Here is a 24934-nt window from a genome sequence, read left to right on the forward strand (position 1 = left end):
GAAGCAGGAAAGACTGTCTTTTTTACCGCACTGTTCAGGGTAGAGTGTGGCACTGTTTTTGCACACTCCTAGAGCCAGATGGAACTCTGAAAGGTCCCCTTCTCCATCCCTCTCTGCTCATTCCCAGGAAGATTGCAGTCTCTCTTTCATAAAACTCTCCAGGGTGAAAAAAACTCCACAGTACCTCTGGATAACTCCTTACAGGATTGTCCAAACCTTACAGCTGAGAAAGCCTCCTAGAGTCTAACCTGAATCCATCTTGCTGTGAAGAAAGAAAGAGAATTCTCTTTCTCTTCGATGCAATGCAACGTAACATGTTTAGAGCAAAGAAGTCCCTTCCCTTGGGTATAAAATGCTAACAGGCTACCCCACCCCTCCCACCGTAGTCCATTGCTTAAGTCAGGGCAGGAGCTGTTCAGAATGAACAGAAAGCAATAAACAGTGTGTTTCTCCATTTCGCCTCACCTCCATTTCCCAGTTTTGCATCTCTCTTTGGTTTGCGCCCCTTGGCCTTGTCTCCTTGTTCTAAGCCAAAATAGCGTTTGCTGACTGCCAACACCTGCTTGTAGCACTTAGTGGCTACAGCGCGCCCTCTAGTGCCAGCCCAGAGCAAGACCACTAACAGTCTGGAGGAAACAGGTGGTGTTTTTCTCCTGACTTGGAAAACCCACATGCTTCACACTGCCACAGAAATTTCACTTGTGAAAACCAATAATCAGCAGCGATGAAGTAAAAGAGGAAGTTCCAGAAGTCAAAGTCCAACTTGAACTTGCTTTTAAAATAGCTCATATAAATGGTCAAATAAATTATGGTACATCCATATGGAAAAGTATTTATTATGCAGCCACTGAAAACATGTTTTGGAGGAAGATAAAGGTATGGGAAAGTCTGCATAATAAATTGTAACTGAAAAATAGAATTAAAAACTATACACAGAAAGTCCCAATTTAGCTTAAAAACTTATCTGTATGTATGTATTTTTTTAATAGGAGGCCTACCACAATGATGAGTTCTTTCTGAGAGGTGGGATGATAAACAGTTTTAATTTTTCTGTGTTATATTTTCCAAATTTTCTACAATCACCGTCTATTATATAGTAATCGGGAAAAAAATATGTTTAAAAAATGGTTCCCACAAAAGCCTCTCAAATTCCCAAGCGACTAGAAATACATTGCAGAATAGGAGTCTGAAGTCAAAAGAACGAAGACATAGTATGTCCAAAGTTACGGGGTGACTTAAGGACAGAACCTGAGGAGAGAGGTGGAAAACACCAGGATCTCACCCATTTGTGCAAAACCAGGTTGGAAAAACCCAGAGGCATCTGCATTTTAATTTACTTATTATGCTTTTCTTCCCAAATACTGATGGACTCTGTGAGTATCAAATATGGTCTGTGTCCCCATCACAGAGCGAGGGAGAGCCAGCCCGGTACAATACCTGATCAGGGCTCATCCACGGTGGGGTCCCTAGTGGATCACTGGGCACTGACTGGGAGAAGCAGAGCCTTGGGACACAGACTGGTCACTCTCTGGGCAGCCCCTCCCATCTCTGTGCCTCTACCCCAGCCATATCCCCAGTTCTGATGCCCTCTCCACTCCTTTATCCCACCTCTCCCCCTCCTTTCTTCTAAATGCTGCTGCTTTGGAAAGACTGCTTTGCTGAACATTTCCTCAATGCCTGGGATTGCACTGTACCAATTTGTACTTTGTGCACAAATCTGTTCATTATGTGTTTCTATTTTCTAAGTGTATTGCGTGAGTGTCCACTCCATCCGCAGTTCCTTGGAAGAAGGGCTGTGTACGTCCCCACTGTTCCTCCCCCTAACCCCACCTGAGAGTTCTCAGAGATCCTGTCAGCCTCCGTCAGACCGGGAGTTCTCGGAGGACGGAGGCTGCATCAGCCTCCCTGGCCTCATCCCCAGGACCCTGTGTCAAGCAGCCTCTGACCCAGGGGTAATGTCTGGTCCTCTCTCCCACAGGCCCCTTCAAGCCCTGCGAGCACCTCTTTGAGAGCTGGGGCATCCGCCTGGCTGTGTGGGCCATCGTGCTGCTCTCCGTGCTCTGTAACGGGCTGGTGCTGCTGAGCGTGTTTGCCGGTGGCCCTGGCCCCCTGCCCCCGGTCAAGTTTGTCGTAGGCGCGATTGCAGGTGCCAACGCCTTGACTGGCATTTCCTGTGGCCTCCTAGCCTCAGTCGACGCCCTGACCTTTGGCCAGTTTGCCCAGTACGGAGCCCGCTGGGAGATGGGACTGGGCTGCCAGGCCACAGGCTTCCTGGCAGTACTCGGGTCCGAGGCCTCCGTGCTGCTGCTCACCCTGGCCGCCGTGCAGTGCAGCGTCTCCGTCTCCTGCGTCCGAGCCTACAGGAAGGCACCGTCCCTGAGCAGTGTTCGAGCAGGGACCCTGGGCTGCCTCATGCTGGCCGGGCTGGCCGCGGCCCTGCCCCTCGTCTCAGTGGGAGAATACGGGGCCTCCCCGCTTTGCCTGCCCTACGCCCCGCCCGAGGGCCAGCCAGCTGCCCTGGGCTTTGCCGTGGCCTTGGTGATGATGAACTCCTTCTGCTTCCTGGTAGTGGCCGCTGCCTACATCAAACTCTACTGTGACCTGCCGAGGGGCGACTTCGAGGCTGTGTGGGACTGCGCCATGGTGAGACACGTGGCCTGGCTCATCTTCGCAGATGGGCTCCTCTACTGCCCTGTGGCCTTCCTCAGCTTTGCCTCCATGCTGGGCCTCTTCCCCGTCACCCCTGAGGCCGTCAAGTCTGTCCTACTTGTGGTACTACCCCTGCCGGCCTGCCTCAACCCACTGCTCTACCTACTCTTCAACCCCCACTTCCGGGATGACCTGTGGCGGCTCTGGCCCTGCATGGGGACCTCAGGGCCCCTAGCCTACACTGCTGCCAGCGAGCTGGAGAAGAGCTCCTGCGATTCTACCCAGGCCCTGGTGGCCTTCTCTGATGTGGATCTCATTCTGGAAACTTCTGAGGCTGGGCGGCCCCCTGGGCTGGAGACCTATGGCTTCCCCTCGGTAACCCTCATCTCCTGTCAGCAGCCGGGGGACCCTAGGTTGGAGGGCAGCCATTTTGTAGAGCCAGAAGGAACCCACTTGGGGAACCCACAACCCTCCATGGATGGAGAACTGCTGCTAAGGGCAGAGGGAGCCATGTCAGCAGGAGGGGGCTTGTCAGTGGGCAGGGCCTTCCAGCCCTCTGCCTCGGCCTTCGCCTCACACTTATAAATGTCCCTCCTCACCCTTCTCTTCCCATCTCTTCCCTTCCCTCTCATCCCACTCCATGAATGATGGCTGCTTGTAAAATAAATTCAACCAAAACTCAACAGCGTGATCCACAGCAGGGACTGGGCCATGGCTTCCATTGGCCTCTCTCCCGTGGCCACCACCAGTGTGTGCTTCTTGGCTTGGTTTCCCCTTGGCCTTCCTCTAGGCCTCTTCCTTGTCATGTCTGAAGCTGTGGACCAGAGATCGGGAAATTTCTCTGCCTAAGGAAAATGAGTGACTGGGGTAGAGGGCTGAGCAGGTCAAGGATCAGGGTACAATGGGGCAGGGGGACCTCACAGAGAAAGACCTATTGGGGAACTGCCAAAGGGCACTTGAGCATCTACCCTGTGACTCATGGACTACATACAAAATGTGTTCTGTGTCCTGTTAATCTTGAGCTATGCCATGCAAAAAGACTCTCTGTTAAAAGAAGTTTTAGAAGATACTGCACAATTTGTCCTTTCTTGGAGAGTCACAGTACATATTAGTATAGTAAAGGCTATGAGAATTCCTGCAGCAGTAAAATCCGTTGAACTTTGTTTAACCCAGCTCCCCCAGATTATTTGACAACAGGTGTTTGTTTGGTTGTTGGTTTTGTGGGATATCTATTAACATCTCACAGAATTTAACACTGCTATTTCCCAGGGCCCTCATTTCTGTACCACCTAGTGCTACTCAGTGACATCACAAGATGCCACAAGTCCTAGAAAACCCCGATCCTGGGAATTTCACCTGGGGTAAAGTTGGTGATTCCATCAACCAGAGAAGATTCTCCATACTCTCTACCTTGCCGTCCGTCTTGCCCTTGGAAAGATGGTGAAGAGGCTGCCTTTGTGGTTCTAACCTCTACCCCCTGGAAATGGGGCAGGGATAAGGGGATCCCACATTGGCTCCCACCTCCTTCCTAAGCCCAACCACCAATGAAACTTCTGCCCTCAGTAAAAGAGAGGGTTCCTGGATCCTGGCAGGGTATACACAGGGAAGTCCATGGCTGTCTGGCTTCCTCCTGGCTCTAAGTTGCCTTCCTGTGGTTCTCCACCATATGACCCTTGCCAACTCCTGCCACAAGCCTAGTTTTTTCTTTGCATCCTAGGTCCTGCCTTCTCTGTGGGATGGGGGGGGGGGGGGGGTCCCTGGCCAGCAAACTGGAGGGATATTTGCATTGTATGTATTGTTCAGTAGGAAGCATTATAGGAATCTGGGATTCCTGGGTGCCCCGAATAGGCCTGACCCTTCCATCTCCAGTCATAACCTTCCTGCCTTATGGTTCACCAAGTGCCTCTGAGCATTCCAGAGTGCTCTCCACCCCAAACATGTACACATTCAATCTCAGGAGGAGGAGGTGAGAGCTAGGACATTCTCAAAGACATAAAAAGGGAATCCAAGACTCAGAAAAGGGGCTCTACTATTAAGACAACTCTGAGAAGGTCCTTGACAGCCTGAAGTTTAGCTTCTGTTTTCTCTCTCTGCTGCCCTCAGGGCCCAGGGGAAATTCTGACATGAGTCAGCAAGGCTGACCAGGCTGGGGTAGAGGGATGAGGCAGAGACGACGAGTGGAACTTGGCATATTTCTAAATCTCATTTGACCCGCTAAGTTGCCTGGACTCTTACAGGCTCTGAAGCTAAATGTGCCGAATTTGTAATCATAGAAGGACCTTAGGGTCCTAGCACAAGGTTGACCTCAGAGTAGGCACTCACTAGATGAGGTGAATTCATTTATCAATTGGTTGAGAACCCCTGGTCTCCCTTTCTCAGGGCTAATCAAGACCCTCTTGTGGAAGGAGCTTGCCCTGCTTTGGGTACTGGGAGTTGGTGACTATTATGGGGAAAGGAGTTCTCTGAGATGCCCCAGGGATGACAGAGTTGGTATGATTTCAGGGAGCTTTGACTTCTAGGAAGTCACCCAGTCCCCTCCTCACAGCTACCCCCAACTCCACGTGATCATTTTCCACCTTGGAGTCAGGGAGCCAGTGTTGAGTGGAACGTGGAATAAAGTGGCCATGTGTTAGAGGGTTAGGAGTGATGGAACAGTTCCCTACAGGTGGCCTCTTTTGTGAAAAGGGTGCCAGTGTGTTTTGGCTGCAAGCTCTAGGTGGTACCGCTGTCATCTTATCATTTACCCCTAAAGATCTGGGCATTTGCCAAGTCTGGCCCTTCTGGACAGAGGAGAGGTATAGGGGAAGGGAGTGGAGGTGTTTGCCATGAACGATTTCCATTAATCAAAAAGCCTAGTAGATGTTGTACATTTACCCCAAATAAGGTGGTAGTTTCTTTGTTTCTGACTGGCTTTCTAGCAAGTCAGTATATTACTCTTTTGGTTATCCCCATTATAATCAGTAGATTATCCATGTCTTTGATGAAACACAAAATCAAAAACCAAATAATTCGCGGTATGTGAAATCTTCCAAAATGGTGTCCACGGGGACGAATCCATCCAAAGGGCTGTGATGGCAGAAATGTTGGGAACTGCTGACCTGGTACGTGCTGCCCAGGCCTCTATGTGTTGTGCCCTGGCAAACAGTGCCAACCACAATCTCCCCTCAGACCAACTTGTGGAAGAGAAAGTTCTTTAGTGGACCATTGGTTTGTCAAGCACCTCAGTACCCACCAAGAGGAAAACTCTTTAACTCAGTGCTGAGATTTGAAGACTATGGATGAACAGAGCCTCTAGCTGGGCCTTTTCTTTGCCTCTCTCTCCCCACTTCTTATTCCCCAAACTCCTTCCCAGCTTTCCTTTTCCAGAAAGAATAAAAGGCTTAAGGATTAGGGAGGAGAAGGAGGAGGAGCTGCCAAGAATGAGTAGGCCGGGATAAGTGAGGATGATGGAAAGTAGCTAGAATCCTTGATCCTTTCTGGCACCATCTCCTCTAACTACCTCTGCTCTGGTGTAGCAAGTTCTCATACCCACCTTATCCCCTATATCACTTCTGGGTTCCAGGCCCATGCCCTCTCCAGCTGTGGGAAGTGTAAGAATTGTCAAGATGTAAATATTTGGATTCTTCTGTATAATAAAGCACCAGTGAAGTATCACGTGTGTCCCTCAACTCTTTTCTGCTGCTGCTGCTGGTGGCTCTGCGGGGTGCAGCCAGAGGTGGGGCTGCATTCCTCGAGAGAGGAATGATCAGAGTGGCAAGGCTCTTCCTCAATCTGTCCCGAGTCCTGGGGCATCTGGAGCACAGCCAAGGAGGCTCAGGTTTGAAGGTCAGAGGGCTCACGATCAGTTTGGCTCCCCCATGTTGAAGCGCCCTTTGTGTGCTGGGCACTGGGCTAAGTAGAGAATAATCTAACGAAAGCAGGCAACGAGCTGGACTTCCTGTTATCCAGCCCCTGAGCCTCTTCTCAGACCCAAAGCCTGTTCCTGCAGTTTCCGGATTCTGCGAATTGCAAAGAACTAGCATCCTTTCCTCTCCTTGGGCGGCCTTCCTCGCCCACTCCCTGCCCAGAAAACCTCCTTCAAGCCTTGCTTCAGAGCGTGATGATGTCTCCAAGAAAAGCGGGTGGGCTCCCTCTCGAGGTAAGGGAAAGAGATTGGGTTCAGTAAAAACCTGCAATCCTGGGAATGAGACGCCAGTCGCTGTCAGGGCCTTCTGAGAGGCCAGACAATGCCTCCAGGAGCACCTTTCTTCCACTCCTGCCGAAGACAGAATTCCAAACCCATCCATTCTGGTGGCCCGACTGCCAGAAAGACCATTCGGCTGTTCCTTTGGGACCAGGTGGAGAACAAGGAGACACAGGGGCTAACTCAAGTGGAGGTTCAAGAGGATATGTGTGGAATAACAAGGGAGGCAGACTCTCAGTAAATCTAAGACCAGAAAACGCAGTCGGGCTGGGTTCAGCATGTCTAAACCCGGAAGGCTGTTCTGGTTGTGAGGGCGCTCTGAGATCCAGCCAGCGGGAGTTTGTGGTCAGCCTGGAGCCCGCCAGTAGCAAGCAAACTGCCCTCTGTAGGTCTGTTCTGAGACCTGTCAGTTTCTCAACCACAGTCAACTGCTCCTCCTCACCTCCTTTTACATAAAAGCCTCTTTATAAATTTAATTTTTATTTATTTTATTTTATTTTTTTAATTTTTTTTTCAACGTTTATTTATTTTTGGGACAGAGAGAGACAGAGCATGAACGGGGGAGGGGCAGAGAGAGAGGGAGACACAGAATCGGAAACAGGCTCCAGGCTCTGAGCCATCAGCCCAGAGCCCGACGCGGGGCTCAAACTCACGGACAGTGAGATCGTGACCTGGCTGAAGTCGGACGCTTAACCGACTGCGCCACCCAGGCGCCCCAATAAATTTAATTTTTAAATAAGAATACATTCAAATGGTTTGAATAAAATATACCTGTTTAGGGGCACCTGGGTGGCTCAGTCCATTAAGCGTCCGACTTCGGCTCAGGTCATGATCTCGTGGTACCTGATTCTAGCCCAACATCGGGCTCTCTGCTGACAGCTCAGAGCCTGGAGCCTGCTTCACGTTCTGTGTCTCCCCCTCTCTCTGCCCCTCCCCCACTCATGCTCTGTCTCTCTTTGTCTCTCAAAAATAACACTTAAGAAAAATAAATAAAATACACCCGTTTAACAGTCTCTATTTGCCCACTTCTCAAACTCACTGGTTACCACTGTTGTAAGTTTCTTATATATCCTTCCAGAGTTTCTCCATGCATATACAAACAAAATGCCTATATTTTCTTCTCCTTTCTGCCCAAGGTAGGTACCACGATTCTGCTTCTGCTTGTTTCATCTATGTTACCTACTAACATAGCTTAAAGATCTTCCCCCCCCCCCTTTTTTTTTTGCAGTAGTTTAAATCCGAAATTGTATTTACCAACCCTCCCTCATTCTCATGGACATTTGAGTTGCTTAATCTTTTGCTTCTACAAACACTGCAACACGTTACCTTGGATGTATGTCACTTAGCACGCGTGTAAGTGTATCTGTAAGATACGTTCCCAGATGTGGAATTGCTGGGTCAAAGGAGAGTTCTAGATCTTGTTCCTGAAGCCGTGGAGTCAGGCGCCTGGGCACTGCTGCGCGCTGGGGGGGGGGGGGGGGGGGGGGCACGTGGTGACTCCGGGGGGCGCTGCCACTTGGGCTGCAGGCCCTCGGGTGCGCCTTGAACCCGGCCGCTGCTGGCTCTCCTGCGAGGCACCTCTATCGACCCAACGCGCTCCTTGCAGCCCCGCCGGGCGGCCTCCCGGATCAAATGCTGCACGTGGGCTTCGTGGGCCGCGGGTGGGTGCCGTGGCATCCACCAAGAGTTCCTCCGCGGTCTGGCACGTTTGCGTACCGTGGGGCCCCAGCAGTCCCCAAAGCACCAGCCTGGGCGCCCACCGATGATCAGGTGGGCCCGGCGCCGTAGGGGAAGCTGGTCTGGCAGGAAAAGGGCAGGCTCAGTCAGGCCAGACCTACCCGCTGGTGCAGTCCGAGATCCTGAGATGAAACCCACTAAGGCCCGGATATGGCCCAGGCTCTGACACCGCATCCCACTGTTTGCCAGCGATCATGTAATTGGTGTGTGAGTGAGTGAGTGAGTGAATTAAAAATTCCTTTTAATTTTTAAAAAGTTTATTTTGAGAGAGATAGAGCGCAGGCTGGGGAGGGGTAGAGAGAGGGGGAGAATCTGAAGCAGACACTGGGCTGTTAGTGCAGAGTCCAACGCTGGGCTTGAATTCATGAAACTGAGATCATGATCTGAGCTGAAATCAAGAGTCAGATTCTCAACCTACTGAGCTACCCAGGCTCATTGCTTCTTTCGACTCACAGTCTGTGTTCATTCATAACTTCCGCTTACATGTGCCTCACTATGACCCCTGTTCTTCCTTAAGCCCTCTGTGTGCTTCCTTTTCAGCCTCCATTTCTGGCTAATTACCTTGTTTTCTTTTGGTATTTTCCAGGGTAATGTCCTGAGAGATTGAGTGAGAACCTGACTAGCCAAGTTTCTTTTTCTACACTAGGTCAAATCATAGGTCAATGGTCAACTGATGGACTGACCACTCAGGCCAGGTACCTGTCCTGGTCCACTAAACTGTGGCATGTGAATGGGTATGGTTATGTGGGATGACACTGAACAAAATACGGCTGCTCAGAGCTGTCCTTTGAGCAAGACTAGGGGCTCCTTCTCTCAGAACAGAGGGTGGGCTTGGTAGAAAGTTTCCACGAGAACGGGGACCATATTGGACTTATCCACTGTGGTGTCCTCAGTCCTTTCCACAGGGCCTTGTGCAAAAAGGTGCTCAATTAATTACTGTTGGGGGAAAAAAAAATTAAGAAATTAACATATTTCAGGAATCCATAGAAATTCTATTTCCCAGCCTAAGAGGGGCATGTGGCCAGGAGATGCAAATAACACAGAACAACAGATAGCTTCTTGTCTGAGCTACATTTATATTCCTAAGAACTGACACTCAATTCAGCAGATCTGTCATGCCCTTTCCCTTTATAAGAAAGCAGAGTGGGCAGATATTTCTGTGGTGAGATTTGAAGGGCCATCAAGTTCCCTGACCCTCTTTTCTGTAACAACTCCTCCCCTGGCTACCACAGTGGTTGAAATTCCACTATTATAGTTCCTTATTCCTTCAGGTTAGGCCCTTTGCCTAGGGCATCATTTGCTTTAGCCTGACCAGGAACCACTTCCCTTTCTCCAGAAACATCAATTGGACTTTCCTAAAGGCAACTATTCCCACTGCTCCCTAATGCATGCTGTTCGGGTGGGGTTGGCTCCACTCCAGGCTCCAGAGGTGGGATGTGAGCCAAGCTTCTCAGTTTATTCTGTTCCCTGGCCACAGTGATTGGTCCAAGGATGGCCTCATGTCTCACATCCTTCTAATGGCTTACTTGAAGGTACATTTGGACTTCTCAGTTTGTGAAGCAATGATGTTTGTTTGCTCACATGACATTGTTAGAGTCTGTCACTTGCAAAGAGGCTTCTTTGCCACCCTCCTCCCTGGATCACCTCCTCCCCATGGCCCAGGCATAAACCCACTAACCTCTTACCAACTGTTAGGGCAGAGAGGGCAGTTGCAGAATGGGAATAAGGAAGTGAGGAGGATTGTCAGGATAGGCTGTATGGGGATGGTGTCCTGGGTGGGAGGTCCCGAGGGAGTAAACGTCACAGGGCAAGAGAGTGCTGGAAGAGGGGAGAGAACGGAAAGGGCAGGTGAGAAGGTAGCTGAGATCAACCTCACGTTAGTTCATCACTGAGCCTGAGACCAGCAGGCTCTGCCCTCGGATCCCACAAGTAGTCAGTTTCAGAATCACAGAACTGCCAAAGAGCAGCACAGGAGACACCTTGGAAGTCATCTTAGCTCCCTTCTCATTTTGCAGAGGAGGAAACTGAATGAGGGGACCTGCCCCTTATCCTGCCGCTGCTCTCGGGGGAACTGAGGAGACAGAGGTTTCAATATTGGAACAGAACCCATACAGTTGTTAAATATGACTCTGGAGTCAGGCACGCTTGGGTTTGAATTCCAGATCTACCCTTTAACAGCCAGTTGTCCTTAGGTTTTACTTAACCTCTCTGTTTCATCATCAGTAAAATGGAGATTATAATAGTATCTAAACTCTGAATGTTATTGAAAAGATTAAAAGAGATTTTTTCATGTGAAGAGCTTAGCTTAGCAGTGGTGGCATGTAGGAAGTACTGGAGAAATGTTAGCTGCGGTTGTTATTACCTGCCCAATCCGAAGAGTGAGGGGTCTGTCCAGGAGCTCTGAGCTATCTGCATGCTCAGCCTTGAGGACACTTGAGAAGGAAAACGAAGGGTACCCAGAAGAGCTACTCCTGAGAGGAAGGCTGAAAACCTGGGGCCTGAAGCCAGGCAGGAAGTATGTGGGTTCACAGGGGAAGGAAACCCAGACATCCCCCCAGAAGAGACCACTTCACTACCTGACCGTGTTTGGGCGGTTCCCCAAACATAACTCCCAGGTCTGGAGAGAACTTAGCGGATTAAAAAAAAAAAAAAAACCTCCCCCCAAGAAGTTGCCTCTGATGGGAGGTTTGGGGAGAAAGATCCCTTAGCAGGCCTGTTTTTGAGGCAGAATTGCAAGGTCCTGGCTAAAGGACTCAGGCCGTGGAAGGAAGGGGGAATAGTCTATGGGATTGTGGGGTCAGGGGGAAAGGCAAGTAGGGAAAGCACGTGAAGGGGAGAAATCCTGGGTCAGGGTGGGAGATGGGGGTGGGCATGAGGGAGACACTGGATAACCTGTCATCCGTGATGGAAACTGAGACTTGGAGAGAGGAATGGGTGCTCACTGGGCCATGGCAGAAGCAAGGGGCGACTGGCCAAGAAGCAAGGAAAAAGTGGAATGTGTTGTTTCTGGGCATAGCACATCTGTGTCCATCATCCCGGGCTTAACCCAGCCTCTCTGGGGCTTCATTCGCAGCCCTGTGCGGGGCTCCACGCTGCCCTGCAGCCAGCTATCCTGGGGAGCAGGTTCTGAAACCACAGCCTCATACCCCCCACCCTGCTCTTCCCTCCCTCAGGCCACCCCAACCTAAACAAGACAACCTGGGCAGGGGGGCCACATGCTGATGGAAAAATACACACTTGGCTGGAAAAGCAGCTTTATTTGTATGTGTTGAATTCCCACAGCAGCTGAAGGATAAATAGCTGGTCCCCAGCCTTAGCTTAAAGACTGCCCACAAGGTGGGTGGTAAAATCTGTTCTTATTTAAATAGTTTTTGGGGAGGGGTGGGGAGAGGGACTGGGGGCAGCAGGAGAGGGGAGCTTGGAATCTGCAATGTTTATATGATCAGTCACGGATGTCATCTCTCCTCTTTAATTAGGGGTTTGTAGCTGGGAAACTTTGCTCAGCTTGCTTGTCCTAGGAACAGAGCAGGCGGGCGAGTAGGCAAGGGGCAGAGCATCTCTTCGGGGCCGAACTGTGGTTGGACTGCTGTCTCCATCCCAGTCCCCAGCTAAGCACTCAGTAATGTAAGCACCGTGCTGCGCCCTGTACTGGGTGCTTTATGTGCCTTATCTTAGTCAATGCTTACAGCAACCTCATGAGTTAGGTACTATCATTATCCCTGTTCTGTGGGAGAAACCCAAAGTCCAAAACGATTGAGTAGCATACCGGGGGCCCACAGTTGGTAAGCAGTACCAACTGATAATGCCCAGCCTGGGATGGCTGGGGTCTCGTTGACTCCAGTGTCCATGCTTTTAACCCTTGCCATTGTTCCTTTGGCTAGGGGTTAGGGACCTGGGCTTTTCTCATTCTCATTTTCTTTCTTTCGGTTCTCTAGCCCGAGTCCTCTGTACTTGCTGAGTCAGAGAAATGAATAGATGACTTCTAATCATTTTTGGCTCTTTTCATTACAATTAGAGAGAAAAATTTCTTGTTGCCACTATATCCCCAGCACTTGGAATCAGACAATGTGCATAAAATGGACACATTTTCTGGTAAGAACAAGTGCTATGAATAAAGTCTATCAGGGTAATGGGCTATAGGCCAGAGTGCCTGGAAGTCAAGGTGCTCCTTTAGATGGAATAGACAAGGACTTTCTGGGGCAGCTACATTTGAGCTGAGACCATCATGAGCAATGTAGAAATCCCTGGAGGGGGAGTGAGCTAGATGTGTTCAAGAGATTCAAAGTAGGCTTCTGTGGCTAGAGTAGATAAGGGGTAGAGGGCATGCCTCTAGATAAGGATGGATAGATAAGGCAAAACAGGGGCTAGATCAATGTCTTATGGCTCAGGGAAGGAGACTGGATTTTTCCCACCCTAATTGCTAAAGGAAGCCACTTGGAGAGTTTTAAGGAAGGAAATAAAATCTGGCTTTTAGATCATCAGAAGTTCGTTCTTGCTGCTGTGAGAATGGACTGTAGAGAGGGTCAAGGCTGGAGGCAAGGAGACATAGGCTATGACTGTGCTACAAGTGGGATGATGGCAGCTTGAACCAGTGTTAGAAGAGGTAGAGAGAAGTGGCTGGCAGAACTGACCAGACTTGGTGATGGATCAGTTGTGTAGGGGGTTTGTCCTATAGGAGGTGCTCCTTTCCTACAACTGTTCCCTAAGTTCATCTCACACTTCACATCTGGCTTCACCCTCATCAGCATGTGGCATTTCCCTGGTCACAGCGATTGGTTTCAAGATGGTCCGATCATAGGAATTTTTGCTCCATGTCCTGCTGGGTGTAAATTAGAGAGTACATAAGCCTACTTGCCGCTAGTAGTCACTCTAAAAGGGGACTTTGTTTAAGGAGCAGAGCGTCAAGACAATGTTGTTACTCTGGATGGCAGATGGAAAGAGACTGAAATCTTGGTATGGTTGAGCCTCTGAACATACCAGTACAGATGCTCCCCCTACCCCCGGACTTTCTACTCAGTAAGGCAAAGAGCTTCCCTTGTTAGGGTCACCAGTTGGATTTCACTCACAACTGAAAGCATCCCAACCGATATGCTAATGTTATCTAGGAAGCCCAAATCAGAACTAAATATGCATGAGTGTAGGAGACAAGCCTGGAATAAAATCAATTCTGGGCTTTAAAAAGAGAACTGATTTGGGGGCGCCTTGGTGGCTCAAGTCAGTTAAGCATCCAACTTTTGGTTTTGGCTCAGGTGATGATCTCACAGTTCATGAGATTGAGCCCCGCTTCAGGCTCTGTGCTGACAGCTTGGGATTCTCTCCCTCTCTCTCGCCCCTCCCCTGCCCACGCATGCACATTCTCTTGCTGTCTCAAAATGAATAAACATTTAAAAAAATATTTTAAAAAGAGAACTGATTTTGAGAAATGTGTTAAAGAATTTTATAGAAGTTGGACATCTAAATAAATAAACAAACAAACAAACAAATAAATAAGGCACCTGGGTGGCTCAGTCAGTTAAGTGGCTGACTTCGGCTCAGGTCATGATCTCACGGTTCATGGGTTCAAGCCCTGTGAAGAGCTCTGTGCTGACAGCTCAGAGCCTGGAGCCTGCTTCAGATTCATGTCTCCCTTTCTCTCTGTCCTTCCCCAGCTTGTGCTCTGTCTCTGTCTCTCTCTCTCAAAAATAAACATCAAATAAATAAATAAATAATGAATTCTATAGAAGTTGGAAATTGATGAAGTGGGGGATACAGAAGAAATTTATATTTTCAGCTTAGGCCATCATCTGTCATCAATGGATTATATAAATTCCCATTTCTTATCTTCTGGGTATTGAGTCCTACATGTTTTGTGGCAGGCTGTGCTGAATGAAGGATACAAGGTAACTCAGAGGTGGATGAATGGAAATCGCCTATTCAGAAAGGCACGATTTTAAAGTTCATTTATTTATCCTGAGAGGGGCATGAGTGGGGAGGGGCAGAGAGAGAGGGAGAGAGATAATCTCAAGCAGGCTTTGCACTGTTAGCATGGAGCCCGATGCGGGTCTCAAACTCACGAACCTGAGACCATGACCTAAGCAGAAATCAAGAGTCAGATGCTCAGCCAACTGAGCCAACCAGGAGCCCCCAGAGATGCACTATTTTGTGTGGGTGGTGCCTGGCCTAGGTATAAAATCACTGAGATAAAACTGGTACACTGGGATATGGACAGGGACATCACAGTCTTTATTTTTCTAGGTAGACTCCTAGTATCTGTATTCCTCAGAAAGTCTTTCACTCAGCATGGGCAGCCTCTTTCCACTTCAACTGATTTCTGCTTTTTCAAATCTGTTTTCTCTGTCATCTAAATAGAATAACAAAATCCAAGTATATTATAAAATTGCGAGTGGGGGATTCAAGTTTGGCACCTATTTTTTCAGAGTAGTACTTGCCATGAAATGAAGCTAGGGACAAAAAATGACACAAAAATCCTTATTTAAATTTGTATGATTATTTGGTTAATCTCATGTCAGAATTTTTCACCACTGTATTCTAAAACACTAGCACAATACTTGGTACATAGCAGGTGTTCAATAATTTATTGAACAAATGAAAATTATACCCTAGTAATTCTGACCAGCTATAAAAATCACAAAAAGTTAAAGCTACAAAAAAATTAACAAAAGGGTACATTACCTTATTCCCACATTGTATTAAAACTTCTAAAAATGGGGTGCCTGGGTGGCTCGGTCGGTTGGGCGTCCGACTTCGGCTCAGGTCATGATCTCACGGTCTGTGAGTTCGAGCCCTGCATCGGGCTCTGTGCTGACAGCTCAGAGCCTGGAGCTGCTTCGGATTCTGTGTCTCCCTCTCTCTCTACCCCTCCCCTGCTCAAGCTCTGTTTCTGTCTCTCTCAAAAATAAATAAACATTAAAAAAAAAAAAAAAACCCTTCTAAAGATAAAATAAAGTAAAATAAAATAAAATAAAATAAAATAAAATAAAATAAAAATCTGAAAACCCAGAATCCCTAAAGCTTAGTGGTAACTGAACTGTTTCCAATAGCTATTTTACATCTACGTCAAACATTCAGTGTCCTGAGTGATGTTGGAAAGTTGGCAAAATAAAAGAGAAAATTCCAAATATTTTAACATTCTTATTATATAGCTTTCTGGACAGTTTGCTCCCAGACACACATTCAGGATAAACACACATTCAACATTAAATGATTATTTATTTTTCAGGTTTAAAAGGTTTCAAAATACGTATGTACAAGCTAAATAAAACAAACTACCCTCAGAGCATCTATGTAGAGCAGAATATGTAAATACACAAGGTCTGTTTTAGACGATACAAAAAATGATAATGTCAACAAATACAAAGACAAACAGTCAAGAAAGGTAAGCAAATTAGAGCATCTTTGCAAAGAATATATTAACTAAGATAGACCAGGACGAACCCCTAAGCATCAGGGCAAAATTTCTTTTCTGTGCCTCCCAGCTGCCTGGCTTTCCTTTTCTGTGTTGTGCTGCATACTTCTGAGTCACCAGCCTCTGGCAGATCACCAGGCATCTCCTCCTTATCAGCCTAAAAAGGAGCAGATACGGTAAGATAGAAGGTTCACACTAAAACCAGGATGGAGAACAATGAAGTGCTCTAATATTATTTCCAAGTACTTCTTTGTTGCCTCTTGTATATAATTTTCCCTCCAAAAGCATCCTCCTCAATCTTTTGTATATTTTAAATTTTTGTTTCTTTTCATAAGTAACTGCTACTTAACTCAATCTGAAGGATGTTATAACTCAGCAAGAAACAGAACGTGCAAATCTTTGTCTTCCTGCAATTTGTATTGTTAAAGGAGGAAGTTCTATCAATTTAAATCGGGGAAATTTTCCTTCTTCCATGAATGGTCCCATAAGAAATGTTAATTTTCCCCTCCCTCCTCTACCTCTCTCACTCCTTCCTGATTCCTGCAGTAGTCGCTTCTCAGCATTAAAAAAGAAAACTTTGAAAAAAGAATCTAAGTCATCTCTCATTTATCCATGCTACCCCCAAGAATATATATTAAAAAATTAACCCTTCAGTAAGCGGTGCTGGGAAAACTGGACAGCGACATGCAGAAGAATGAACCTGGACCACTTTCTTACACCATAAACAAAAGAAACTCAAAATGGATGAAAGACCTAAATGTAAGACAGGAAGCCATCAAAATCCTCGAGGAGAAAGCAGGCAAAAACCTCTTTGATCTTGGCCACAGCAACTTCTTACTCAACACGTCTCCGGAGGCAAGGGAAACAAAAACAAAAATGAACTACTCGGACCCCATCAAAATAAAAAGCTTCTGCATAGCGAAGGAAACAATCAGCAAAACTAAAAGACAACCTACAGAATGGGAGAAGATATTTGCAAACGACATATCAGATAAAGGGTTAGTATCCAAAATCTATAAAGAACTTATCAAACTCAACACCCAAAAAACAAATAAACCAGTGAAGAAATGGGCAAAAGACATGAATAGACACTTCTCCAAGGAAGACACCCAGATGGCCAACTGACACATGAAAAAATGCTCAACATCACTCATCATCAGGGAAATACAAATCAAAACCACAATGAAATACCACCATACACCTGTCAGAATGGCCAACGTTAACAACTCAGGCAACAACAGATGTTGGCGAGGATGCAGAGAAAGAGGATCTCTTTTGCACTGTTGGTGGCAGTGCAAGCTGGTGCAGCCACTCTGGAAAACAGTATGGAGGTTCCTCAAAAAACTAAAACTAGAACTACCCTATGACCCAGCAATTGCACTACTAGGTATTTATCCAAGGGATACAGGTAGCTGTTTTGAAGGGACACATGCACCCCAATGTTTATAGCAGCACTATCAACAAAAGCCAAAGTATGGAAAGAACCCAAATGTCCATCGATGGATGAATGGATAAAGAAGATATGGTATATATATACAATGGAGTATTACTCGGCAATCAAAAAGAATGAAATCTTGCCATTTGCAACTACGTGGATGGAACTGGAGGGTATTATGCTAAGTGAAATTAGTCAGAGAAAGACAAATATCATATGACTTCACTCATATGAAGACTTTAAGAGACAAAACAGATGAACATAAGGGAAGGGAAACAAAAATAATATAAAAACAAGGAGGGGGACAAAACAAGAGACTCATAAATATGGAGAACAGACAGAGGGTTACTGGAGGGGGTGTGGGGGGGATGGGCTAAAGGGGTAAGGGGCACTAAGGAATCTACTCCTGAAATCATTGTTGCACTATATGCTAATTTGGATGTAAATTAAAAAAAATTAAATTGAAAAGTATATATACATACATATATATATATACATATATAAAATTAACCAGATGCTGCCCGCCCTCTAGTGTTGTCAATAGATGACAACTATTAAGGAAAAATGTACTTTTTGTTTGAACTACTAGGCTGTTTTGCTGAATAAGTATTTAGAAAGTTGCAATAGGAGAAAAAAGATCAATTAGCTACTCTAGAGTACAGTACAAGTTTAGCAAAGTTCATAAACATGTATACATTTATAAACAGATACACTTTTAATGGGCTAAAAACAGGAGCAAAATCAGAACTGTACAATCATCATACCTTCTGTTTCTGTCTTGCATGCTTCTCTGTCCACTGCCTGGCATTCTTGAGGAAGACTGGCTTATTATATTTAAATTCGGAGGACTGAGACAAAATCAAAGAAGAGTCAGTGGAAAGAAAAATGATTTGTAGTGGTTCAGCTGCAGCTGCCACAGCTATCTTCACAAATGAAGTCGGAGGTATAAAGAAAGTAGGATATGGGCCGCAGAGGAAAAGAAGATACTTACTATGTCTGCCATGAGTGGGTCATCAGGGTTGGGTTCGGACATGAGCAACTGAATAGAAGTCAACACGGTTGCAATGTTGAGAGATGGTCTCCAGGCACCCTATACACAGACAAATAGGCAGATACTTGTGTATTACTAAAAATGTTATACTCTAATTCAAGTTATATAGAGGAGAACCACAGACGGCTATACAGTCCACCCTTTACCCAGCACTCACTTTTGGTGGCAATTTGAGAACATCTAGACAAATCCGTCCAGCAGAATCAATGTTTGGATGATAGATTGGAGTAAGAAATCGGATCTGAGGGGGTTCAAACGGATACCTTTGAAAGCATAGGACAATAGAGAATTTTTATTAAAATATTGCTTCTTAATGTATTATAAAGTTTCCTGATGACTAATCAGGAAGACAGCCTTTGACAGGCAAAACTTTTCTCTCCTCAAATTTTTATTATGAAAACTTACAAAAGTTGAAATAATAGCATTAAAAACACTCATATACCCACCACCTAGATCAAGCCACTTCACCCTCTAAATACTTCATCATGTGTCTCCCAAGAATAAGGTCATTCTCCTATATAACTGCAGTGCTACCAGTATACCTATGAAAAAATTAAAAATTTATTCTCCAATATCATCTACTATTCAGATATCCTCAATTGCTCCCCAGTCTTTTTTTTTTTTTACATATGGTTTTTTGAAAAACAGGATGCAATTAAGATTTATACATTGCCATTTGGTTATTATGCCTTTTTACTGAGACACAAACCTTGGAAAATTCCCAGTCTATTTTCAGAACTGATCTATCACATGACTATTATGCAACTTCTCTCAGGACTTTAACAAGTTTGGCCAGGATCTGACCTAGTGAATAGATGTCTACATAACAGACATTCATTTCTTTCCTTCCTCATTCTGCACAAATCTGCAACTGCAACTCACCCGATGAGAACCTTGAAGGAGATCTGAATTAAAAGGGGCCTTAACACAGGAACAGAAAGTAGAATGGTGGTTGCCAGGTGCTGGGGGAAGAGAGGACTGGCAAGTTACTGATGAATGGGTATGGAGTTTCAGTCTGGGAAAATGACAAAGTTCTGGAGATGAAGAATGGTGATAGGTGCATAACAATGTGAATGTATTTAATGCCACCGTACCAAACACTTACAAGTGGTTTAAATGATCAATTTTTTTTTTTTATAAATTTTTTTTTTTCCACATTTATTTATTTTTGGGACAGAGAGAGACAGAGCATGAACGGGGGAGGGCAGAGAGAGAGGAAGACACAGAATCGGAAACAGGCTCCAGGCTCTGAGCCATCAGCCCAGAGCCCGACGCGGGGCTCGAACTCACGGACCGCGAGATCGTGACCTGGCTGAAGTCGGACACTTAACCGAATGCGCCACCCAGGCGCCCCTAAATGATCAATTTTATGGTACGTACATTTTAGCACAATGAAAAAAAGAGGGGCCTTAGATGTGATCTAACCCATTTTTAGAGAAGGAATTTGAACTCCGGAGAGATAACTTGCCCAAGGTCACATTAAATCCTAAGACTAGGATTAAAACCTAGGACCTTTAACTCCTACATTTAACACTCTACTACATTACTCTATCTTCCAATAACCGTGCTTTAGTAAGTTTAGAATCTAATTCATACTAACCTCTCAGGAATGATAACTTCCAGCTTGAAAACACCTTTTTCATAAGGTGTGTCAGCCGCACCTAATATTTCTTAAAAGAAAAAAACCTAGTTAAAAGGTAATTGGATGATTCAAATGACCACACCATACAGACCTAATAAAATTGACAGTCCTAAAGAAAAGCTAGGTCTAGGACAGTAATTCTCTTTCAGGGCTTTAATAAGCTCGCATGCGAGACACCAATGTACCCATGTACTTTGTTTCATGGTGTCAAACAAAGGAGAGATGGAAGATCAAAACAGAAGTTGGACAATACTGACCATAGATCAAATACAAGCTGCAGATTTGTTTTGTATGGACTGCAGTATTCTAATCATTTACGTTTCCTGTCTGGCCTCACAGATATTTGAGATGGTGACCTTTGGTCTAAACACTGCTTCAGAGCTGGTGTCCAAATCCTGGCTACAAGTCAGCAAAAGGTGTAATAAAAGACCAAAGAAGCAATGTCAAGCAAATCTTTTTATACATGTAAACAAATTAGGGTTAGAAAGGTGGCAGGGCACTTTGACCTTGCCATTGGTCTCTACTTTAGAGTATACAAATGTTCAGATTTCAGCACAATCTCCGGTAGGGTCATCATAGGCAACACATGATACGTACGAGCTCGCAGATCATCCATTTGGTCCTTATCTTGCCAGCAAGTGATGCCCGGGGGTGGCTCTGTGGCTAACAACTTCAGCTCCCTCTTCAGACGGGAAGCTCTCTGCATGGTCCCCAGGCAGAAGGAACCACGCACAGTTCACTGCACCACCCTAGGATCTGGCTGGGATTCACTAGGGAGAAAAGGGGCAACCATGAAATAGTCAGCAATGGTGACTGGGGTTTTTAGCACATGGCTTCAATATAGTAAAAAACAAATTCTTCATATCAATCTCCATTCTGAGAAGGGAATCTACGCTTTTTCTATTTCCTTCTTGTTATCTATTCAAGCAAGTAAAATTTAAAAATAAAGTGTAAATAATGAAAAAAGTTCTACAAACAACAAACACACTACAAGTTTTCAATTAATGTCTGTTTCCGTTGACAAATTATAAACTCATGAGGTAGAGCCTGGGTCTAATTTTACCCCCCACCGCACCCTCAGCATGCCTGGCATAGAAAAGGATTGACAAATATTAGCTGCGGGAGGAAGTCCATATAAGCTTTGCAAGGAAAGCAAGGAATGAATGATATGGAGGTAGTCTCACTTTGAGATATTTACAAGCAAAGGCTTAAATGTCTGTTTTCTCCATGTACCTTGGATTCCACATCCTTCCAGTTCTTTAGTATTTCCAATCTCCTTCCCATCAACATTCACATATGCTCAAAATCTCTCACCTAAAACAAACACCCACATCCACACCCACTCAACACCCTTCCTAACTCTACTTCTCCCTTTAGCTACTATTCAAAGGACACGGATCTTTTGATAGAGGAGTTACATATACCATCTGCCAGTTTGTCTTCTGACAAACTTTTGATGTCTTTGAACCAACGCACAACTATTAACTCTAACATAATCAATTTTAAAACCTTTTCATTTACACGGATACTTTTGTGTATTAAAATTTTCCCTACCCCCAAACTTAGCTATTTGTCTACATATTCTTCTAAATGTGTTACGATTTAAGTCTTTAATCCAGTGGGAATCACTTTTTGGGTATACTGTCAGGTAGCGGCCCAATTTTGGATTTCTTCCTCGATATGAATAACCAATTGTCTTAGTCCCTTTTATTGGAAAGTCTATCCTTTCCCTGCTGATATGGTCATAAATTAAATTTCCATATATGGGTAGATCTGTTTTGGGATTCTTCAATTTGTTCCACTGGTCAATTGGATTATCTTTGAGCCAATACCTATTTTAATTACTATAACTTATTAATAGGACTTGATATATATAAGTTGAGTTCCTCCACCTTGTTCTTTTTCTTCAGGAATGTCTTGATTACTCTTGATCCTCTGCTCTTCCACATGAAGTTTTAGAATTACCTCACAAAAGTCCACAAATACATACACCTCAGGATCTGGTTCTCAGTTTTATAAACTAAAAACTCAACTTGGCAGTAAACCTAGGTTTAGTAGGGCTTAGATGTACTAATTTGTTCCAGGCTCACTCACAAAGGCTTAAACATTAAAAGGTCAATTAATTAATTTGTACAACTACAGTAAAATCTTTAATTTTAATCCCACACAGTCTCTCAAGTTATTTCTACTTGGAAAACTAATTATAATCAGAAGATTACCTGGTGGGCACAGATTGTAAGCTGAATGGTTGTTATTTATGATAATCATAAATTTAGATTGAGCCACCTACCTCAATCACAGGGATGTTTAAAGGAGAGTAAATTTGTGTATTGGTTAGGTAAAGACACTCTCCTGCACTGTGTTGCAGATAAATTGGTCCTTTGGGTCTTTCTTTTCTAATCTTCAGGTTTGCTGCTCCTCCACAATTAACAAACTCTTCCGGAAATACTTAAATAAGATTAATAATATTACAAGTGAATTAAATTGTTAAATATAATTATACTACAACAACCTTTCATATAAACTATTCTTTAAAAATTTTTGTTTTTATTTGAGAGAGAGAGAGAAAGAGAGACAAGGAGAGGGAGAGAGGGCAAGGTGGGGAGGGCAGAGAGAGAGGAGACACAGAATCTGAAGCAGGCGCTTAAACGACTGAGCAACCCAGGGGCCCCTGAATTATTCCTTAAAGTACTTCCAAATTTCCTTAGCCACACCCATTACGAGTATCATCTTTTGCTCGGAGCCTGGAGCCTGCTTCAGATTCTTTGTCTCCCTCTCTCTCTGCCCCTCCCCTGCTCATGCTCTGTCTCTCTCTGTCTCAAAAATAAATAAAAACATTAAAAAAAAAAACTATTATAAGAGTATCGTCTTTTGGAGGCAGTTATTTTACTAGATAATTAACCTCACCTTTCATATACAGATCCTTACTACTTTTCTCAGTAAGCAGATACTGAGAAAGCAAGGACAGTAAGAATCCACAAGTAACAGAGTGTAGGTTTATATAAAATGAGAACCCAGGAGAAAGGCATGGTAAAGAGATTAGAATACGGTGAGAACAAGCCAGACAATTTCTCTAAAGAAATTTCTCTGGTTGCCTCAACCAGACCCCAGTCTCACGATATTAACACAAATTGGTGTTTGACACTCCTTGGCTCAAAAGCCATCAATTACTGCCTATTTTCTGGGCACAAAGATTCTTTACAATCAAACCCCAACGCCTATTTCCAACTTCATTTCCAGTAACTACTCTCCACAAACTTGTGCTTCAGCCACACCGACTTCTTGCTGCCCCCAAGAGTCTCATTCTTTCATACCTACAGACATATACACATTAAATGATCACTTCTTGCCCTTCTCTAATAATGCATCCCAATCCTCTACTCCTTTCAAAGGTCACCCTCTCTGCTTCCACACCAACTTGCATCGTGAGTGGTAATTCATCTCTGACAGCCTCTCCTCCTAAGGGCAAAATGCCTTGAGGGCAGGTCTAGTCTATCTATGTAAGTTTTTTTTTCCTTTCTTTTAAAAATTTTTTTGAATCAGGGGCGCCCGGGGGGCTCAGTCGGTTAAGCGCCCGACTTAGGCTCAGGTCAAGATCTCCCAGTTCGTGGGTTCGAGCCCCGCATCGGGCTCTATGCTGACAGCTCGGAGCCTGGAGCCTGCGACGATTCTGTGTCTCCCTCTCTGTCTCTCTCCCTCTCAAAAATAAACAAACATTGAAAGAAATTAAAAAAAATTTTTTTTTAATCAACAATGCCTACCAGTATGCAGCCCTGTAATAAGTTTCAGTAGCTAATGAAGGAAACGTGAACTTTGGACCAGAAGGTGAAGAAGGCAGAACCGCCTGTGCGTGGCCCCGAGGCATACTTCTCCCAGGGGCACACTTCCTGCTACGCTTGGGGAGCTCGGGCCACCAAAGGGCTGCAGAAATTCTACAAAGCCTCCGCTTTCCCCAGCTTCTCCCTTCGGAAGAGTGGAAACTCCATTAGGCAGAAACAGGACTCCTTTCCACCTAGCACCGCAGGGACCAACGCTGGCATGCGCCTTCACCACCTCGCAACCAGAAAACTCCCCTCTTACCTGGGCGAACTCAACTCGCAACACCGCAGCGCTCAGAGCAGCTGCTCCCCGCCCCTGCGCAAGCCCAGAAGTTCGGTGCGGCTTCGCCTCCCTCCCCTAGGGGCTTGCGATTGGCCCGCAGCAATGCCCGGGGGAGGAGCGCAGCGCCCTATTGGCTAGCGCTCTGACCTGACTTCCGCTCGCGCCGCTTTCAAATCGGAGCGCGCTTCCGACCCCACCCGTCCATCTCTTACGCGGAGCTGTCGTTCAGGGCTGAGACGCTCGTAGGTTCTGCCCGGCTGCACCAACTGGTGTGGCCCGTGCGGTGACAAGTTCTGTTAAGAAGTCAGCTCTCTTTGTCAGAGCAGGCAAGAAGTTGGAAATCGCCTCATAGGAGGAGCAATGAAGGGAACCGGAAATATTTGAACTGGAGAAGGGAATGCGTGATACGTCTCTTCATTTAAGTATTCTTTCACATGGAAAATTCAGCTTCAGAGGACACATCAAAGACCAATGGATGAAAGCTAAAGCGATGCAGAATTTAGCTCAATGAAGCACTGTAGCAATTAGAACCTTGAAGAACAGAACAGGTAAACTTGAGAGGTAGTGAATTCCTTCATCACTGGAAGCGTTCAAGTGGAAGTTAATTAGGGATAGTGCAAAAGGGATCCTTGCATTGGGTGGAAGTTTAGAATAGATGACTTTGAGGCTTTCTTCCAACTCTAAAAGTGTGGTACTACCTGACCAAGGAGGTGTCTGTTTATGGCTAAGCT

At 45.5% G+C, this 24934-nt stretch overlaps 2 protein-coding genes across 6 annotated transcripts in view; one reads left to right on the forward strand and one right to left on the reverse strand.

The window, feature by feature from the left end:
• Positions 1 to 6301, forward strand: part of LGR6 (leucine rich repeat containing G protein-coupled receptor 6) — a 119746-nt gene extending 113445 nt beyond the window's left edge. For both annotated transcript variants that reach the window (XM_043569535.1, XM_043569536.1), the window contains exon 18: positions 1979 to 6301. In XM_043569535.1, coding sequence (XP_043425470.1) covers positions 1979 to 3234 — 1256 coding nt within the window. In that variant the 3' untranslated portion in view covers positions 3235 to 6301. The remainder of the gene's footprint in view (positions 1 to 1978) is intronic.
• A 9457-nt stretch (positions 6302 to 15758) lies between these two features.
• Positions 15759 to 24288, reverse strand: UBE2T (ubiquitin conjugating enzyme E2 T). Of its 4 annotated transcripts, none has more exons than XM_043567903.1 (8): positions 24183 to 24245; positions 22393 to 22550; positions 20700 to 20872; positions 20061 to 20130; positions 18618 to 18723; positions 18401 to 18499; positions 18174 to 18257; positions 15759 to 16131 (listed from the first exon to the last, which is right to left on the reverse strand). In XM_043567903.1, exons 3-8 carry the CDS (start codon positions 20806 to 20808, stop codon positions 16006 to 16008), a joined length of 594 nt encoding a protein of 197 aa, XP_043423838.1. In that variant the 5' UTR covers positions 20809 to 20872; positions 22393 to 22550; positions 24183 to 24245; the 3' UTR covers positions 15759 to 16005. The 4 variants fall into 4 exon arrangements, with proteins under 4 accessions (XP_043423838.1, XP_043423837.1, XP_043423835.1 ...); XM_043567902.1 differs by lacking the exon at positions 24183 to 24245 and adding an exon at positions 23864 to 24137; XM_043567900.1 differs by lacking the exon at positions 22393 to 22550 and having other exon boundaries at positions 24183 to 24288.
• Positions 24289 to 24934: the final 646 nt, after the last annotated feature.

The sequence above is a fragment of the Prionailurus bengalensis genome, chromosome E4 (assembly GCF_016509475.1).
Source record: "Prionailurus bengalensis isolate Pbe53 chromosome E4, Fcat_Pben_1.1_paternal_pri, whole genome shotgun sequence".
Taxonomy (NCBI): domain Eukaryota; kingdom Metazoa; phylum Chordata; class Mammalia; order Carnivora; family Felidae; genus Prionailurus; species Prionailurus bengalensis.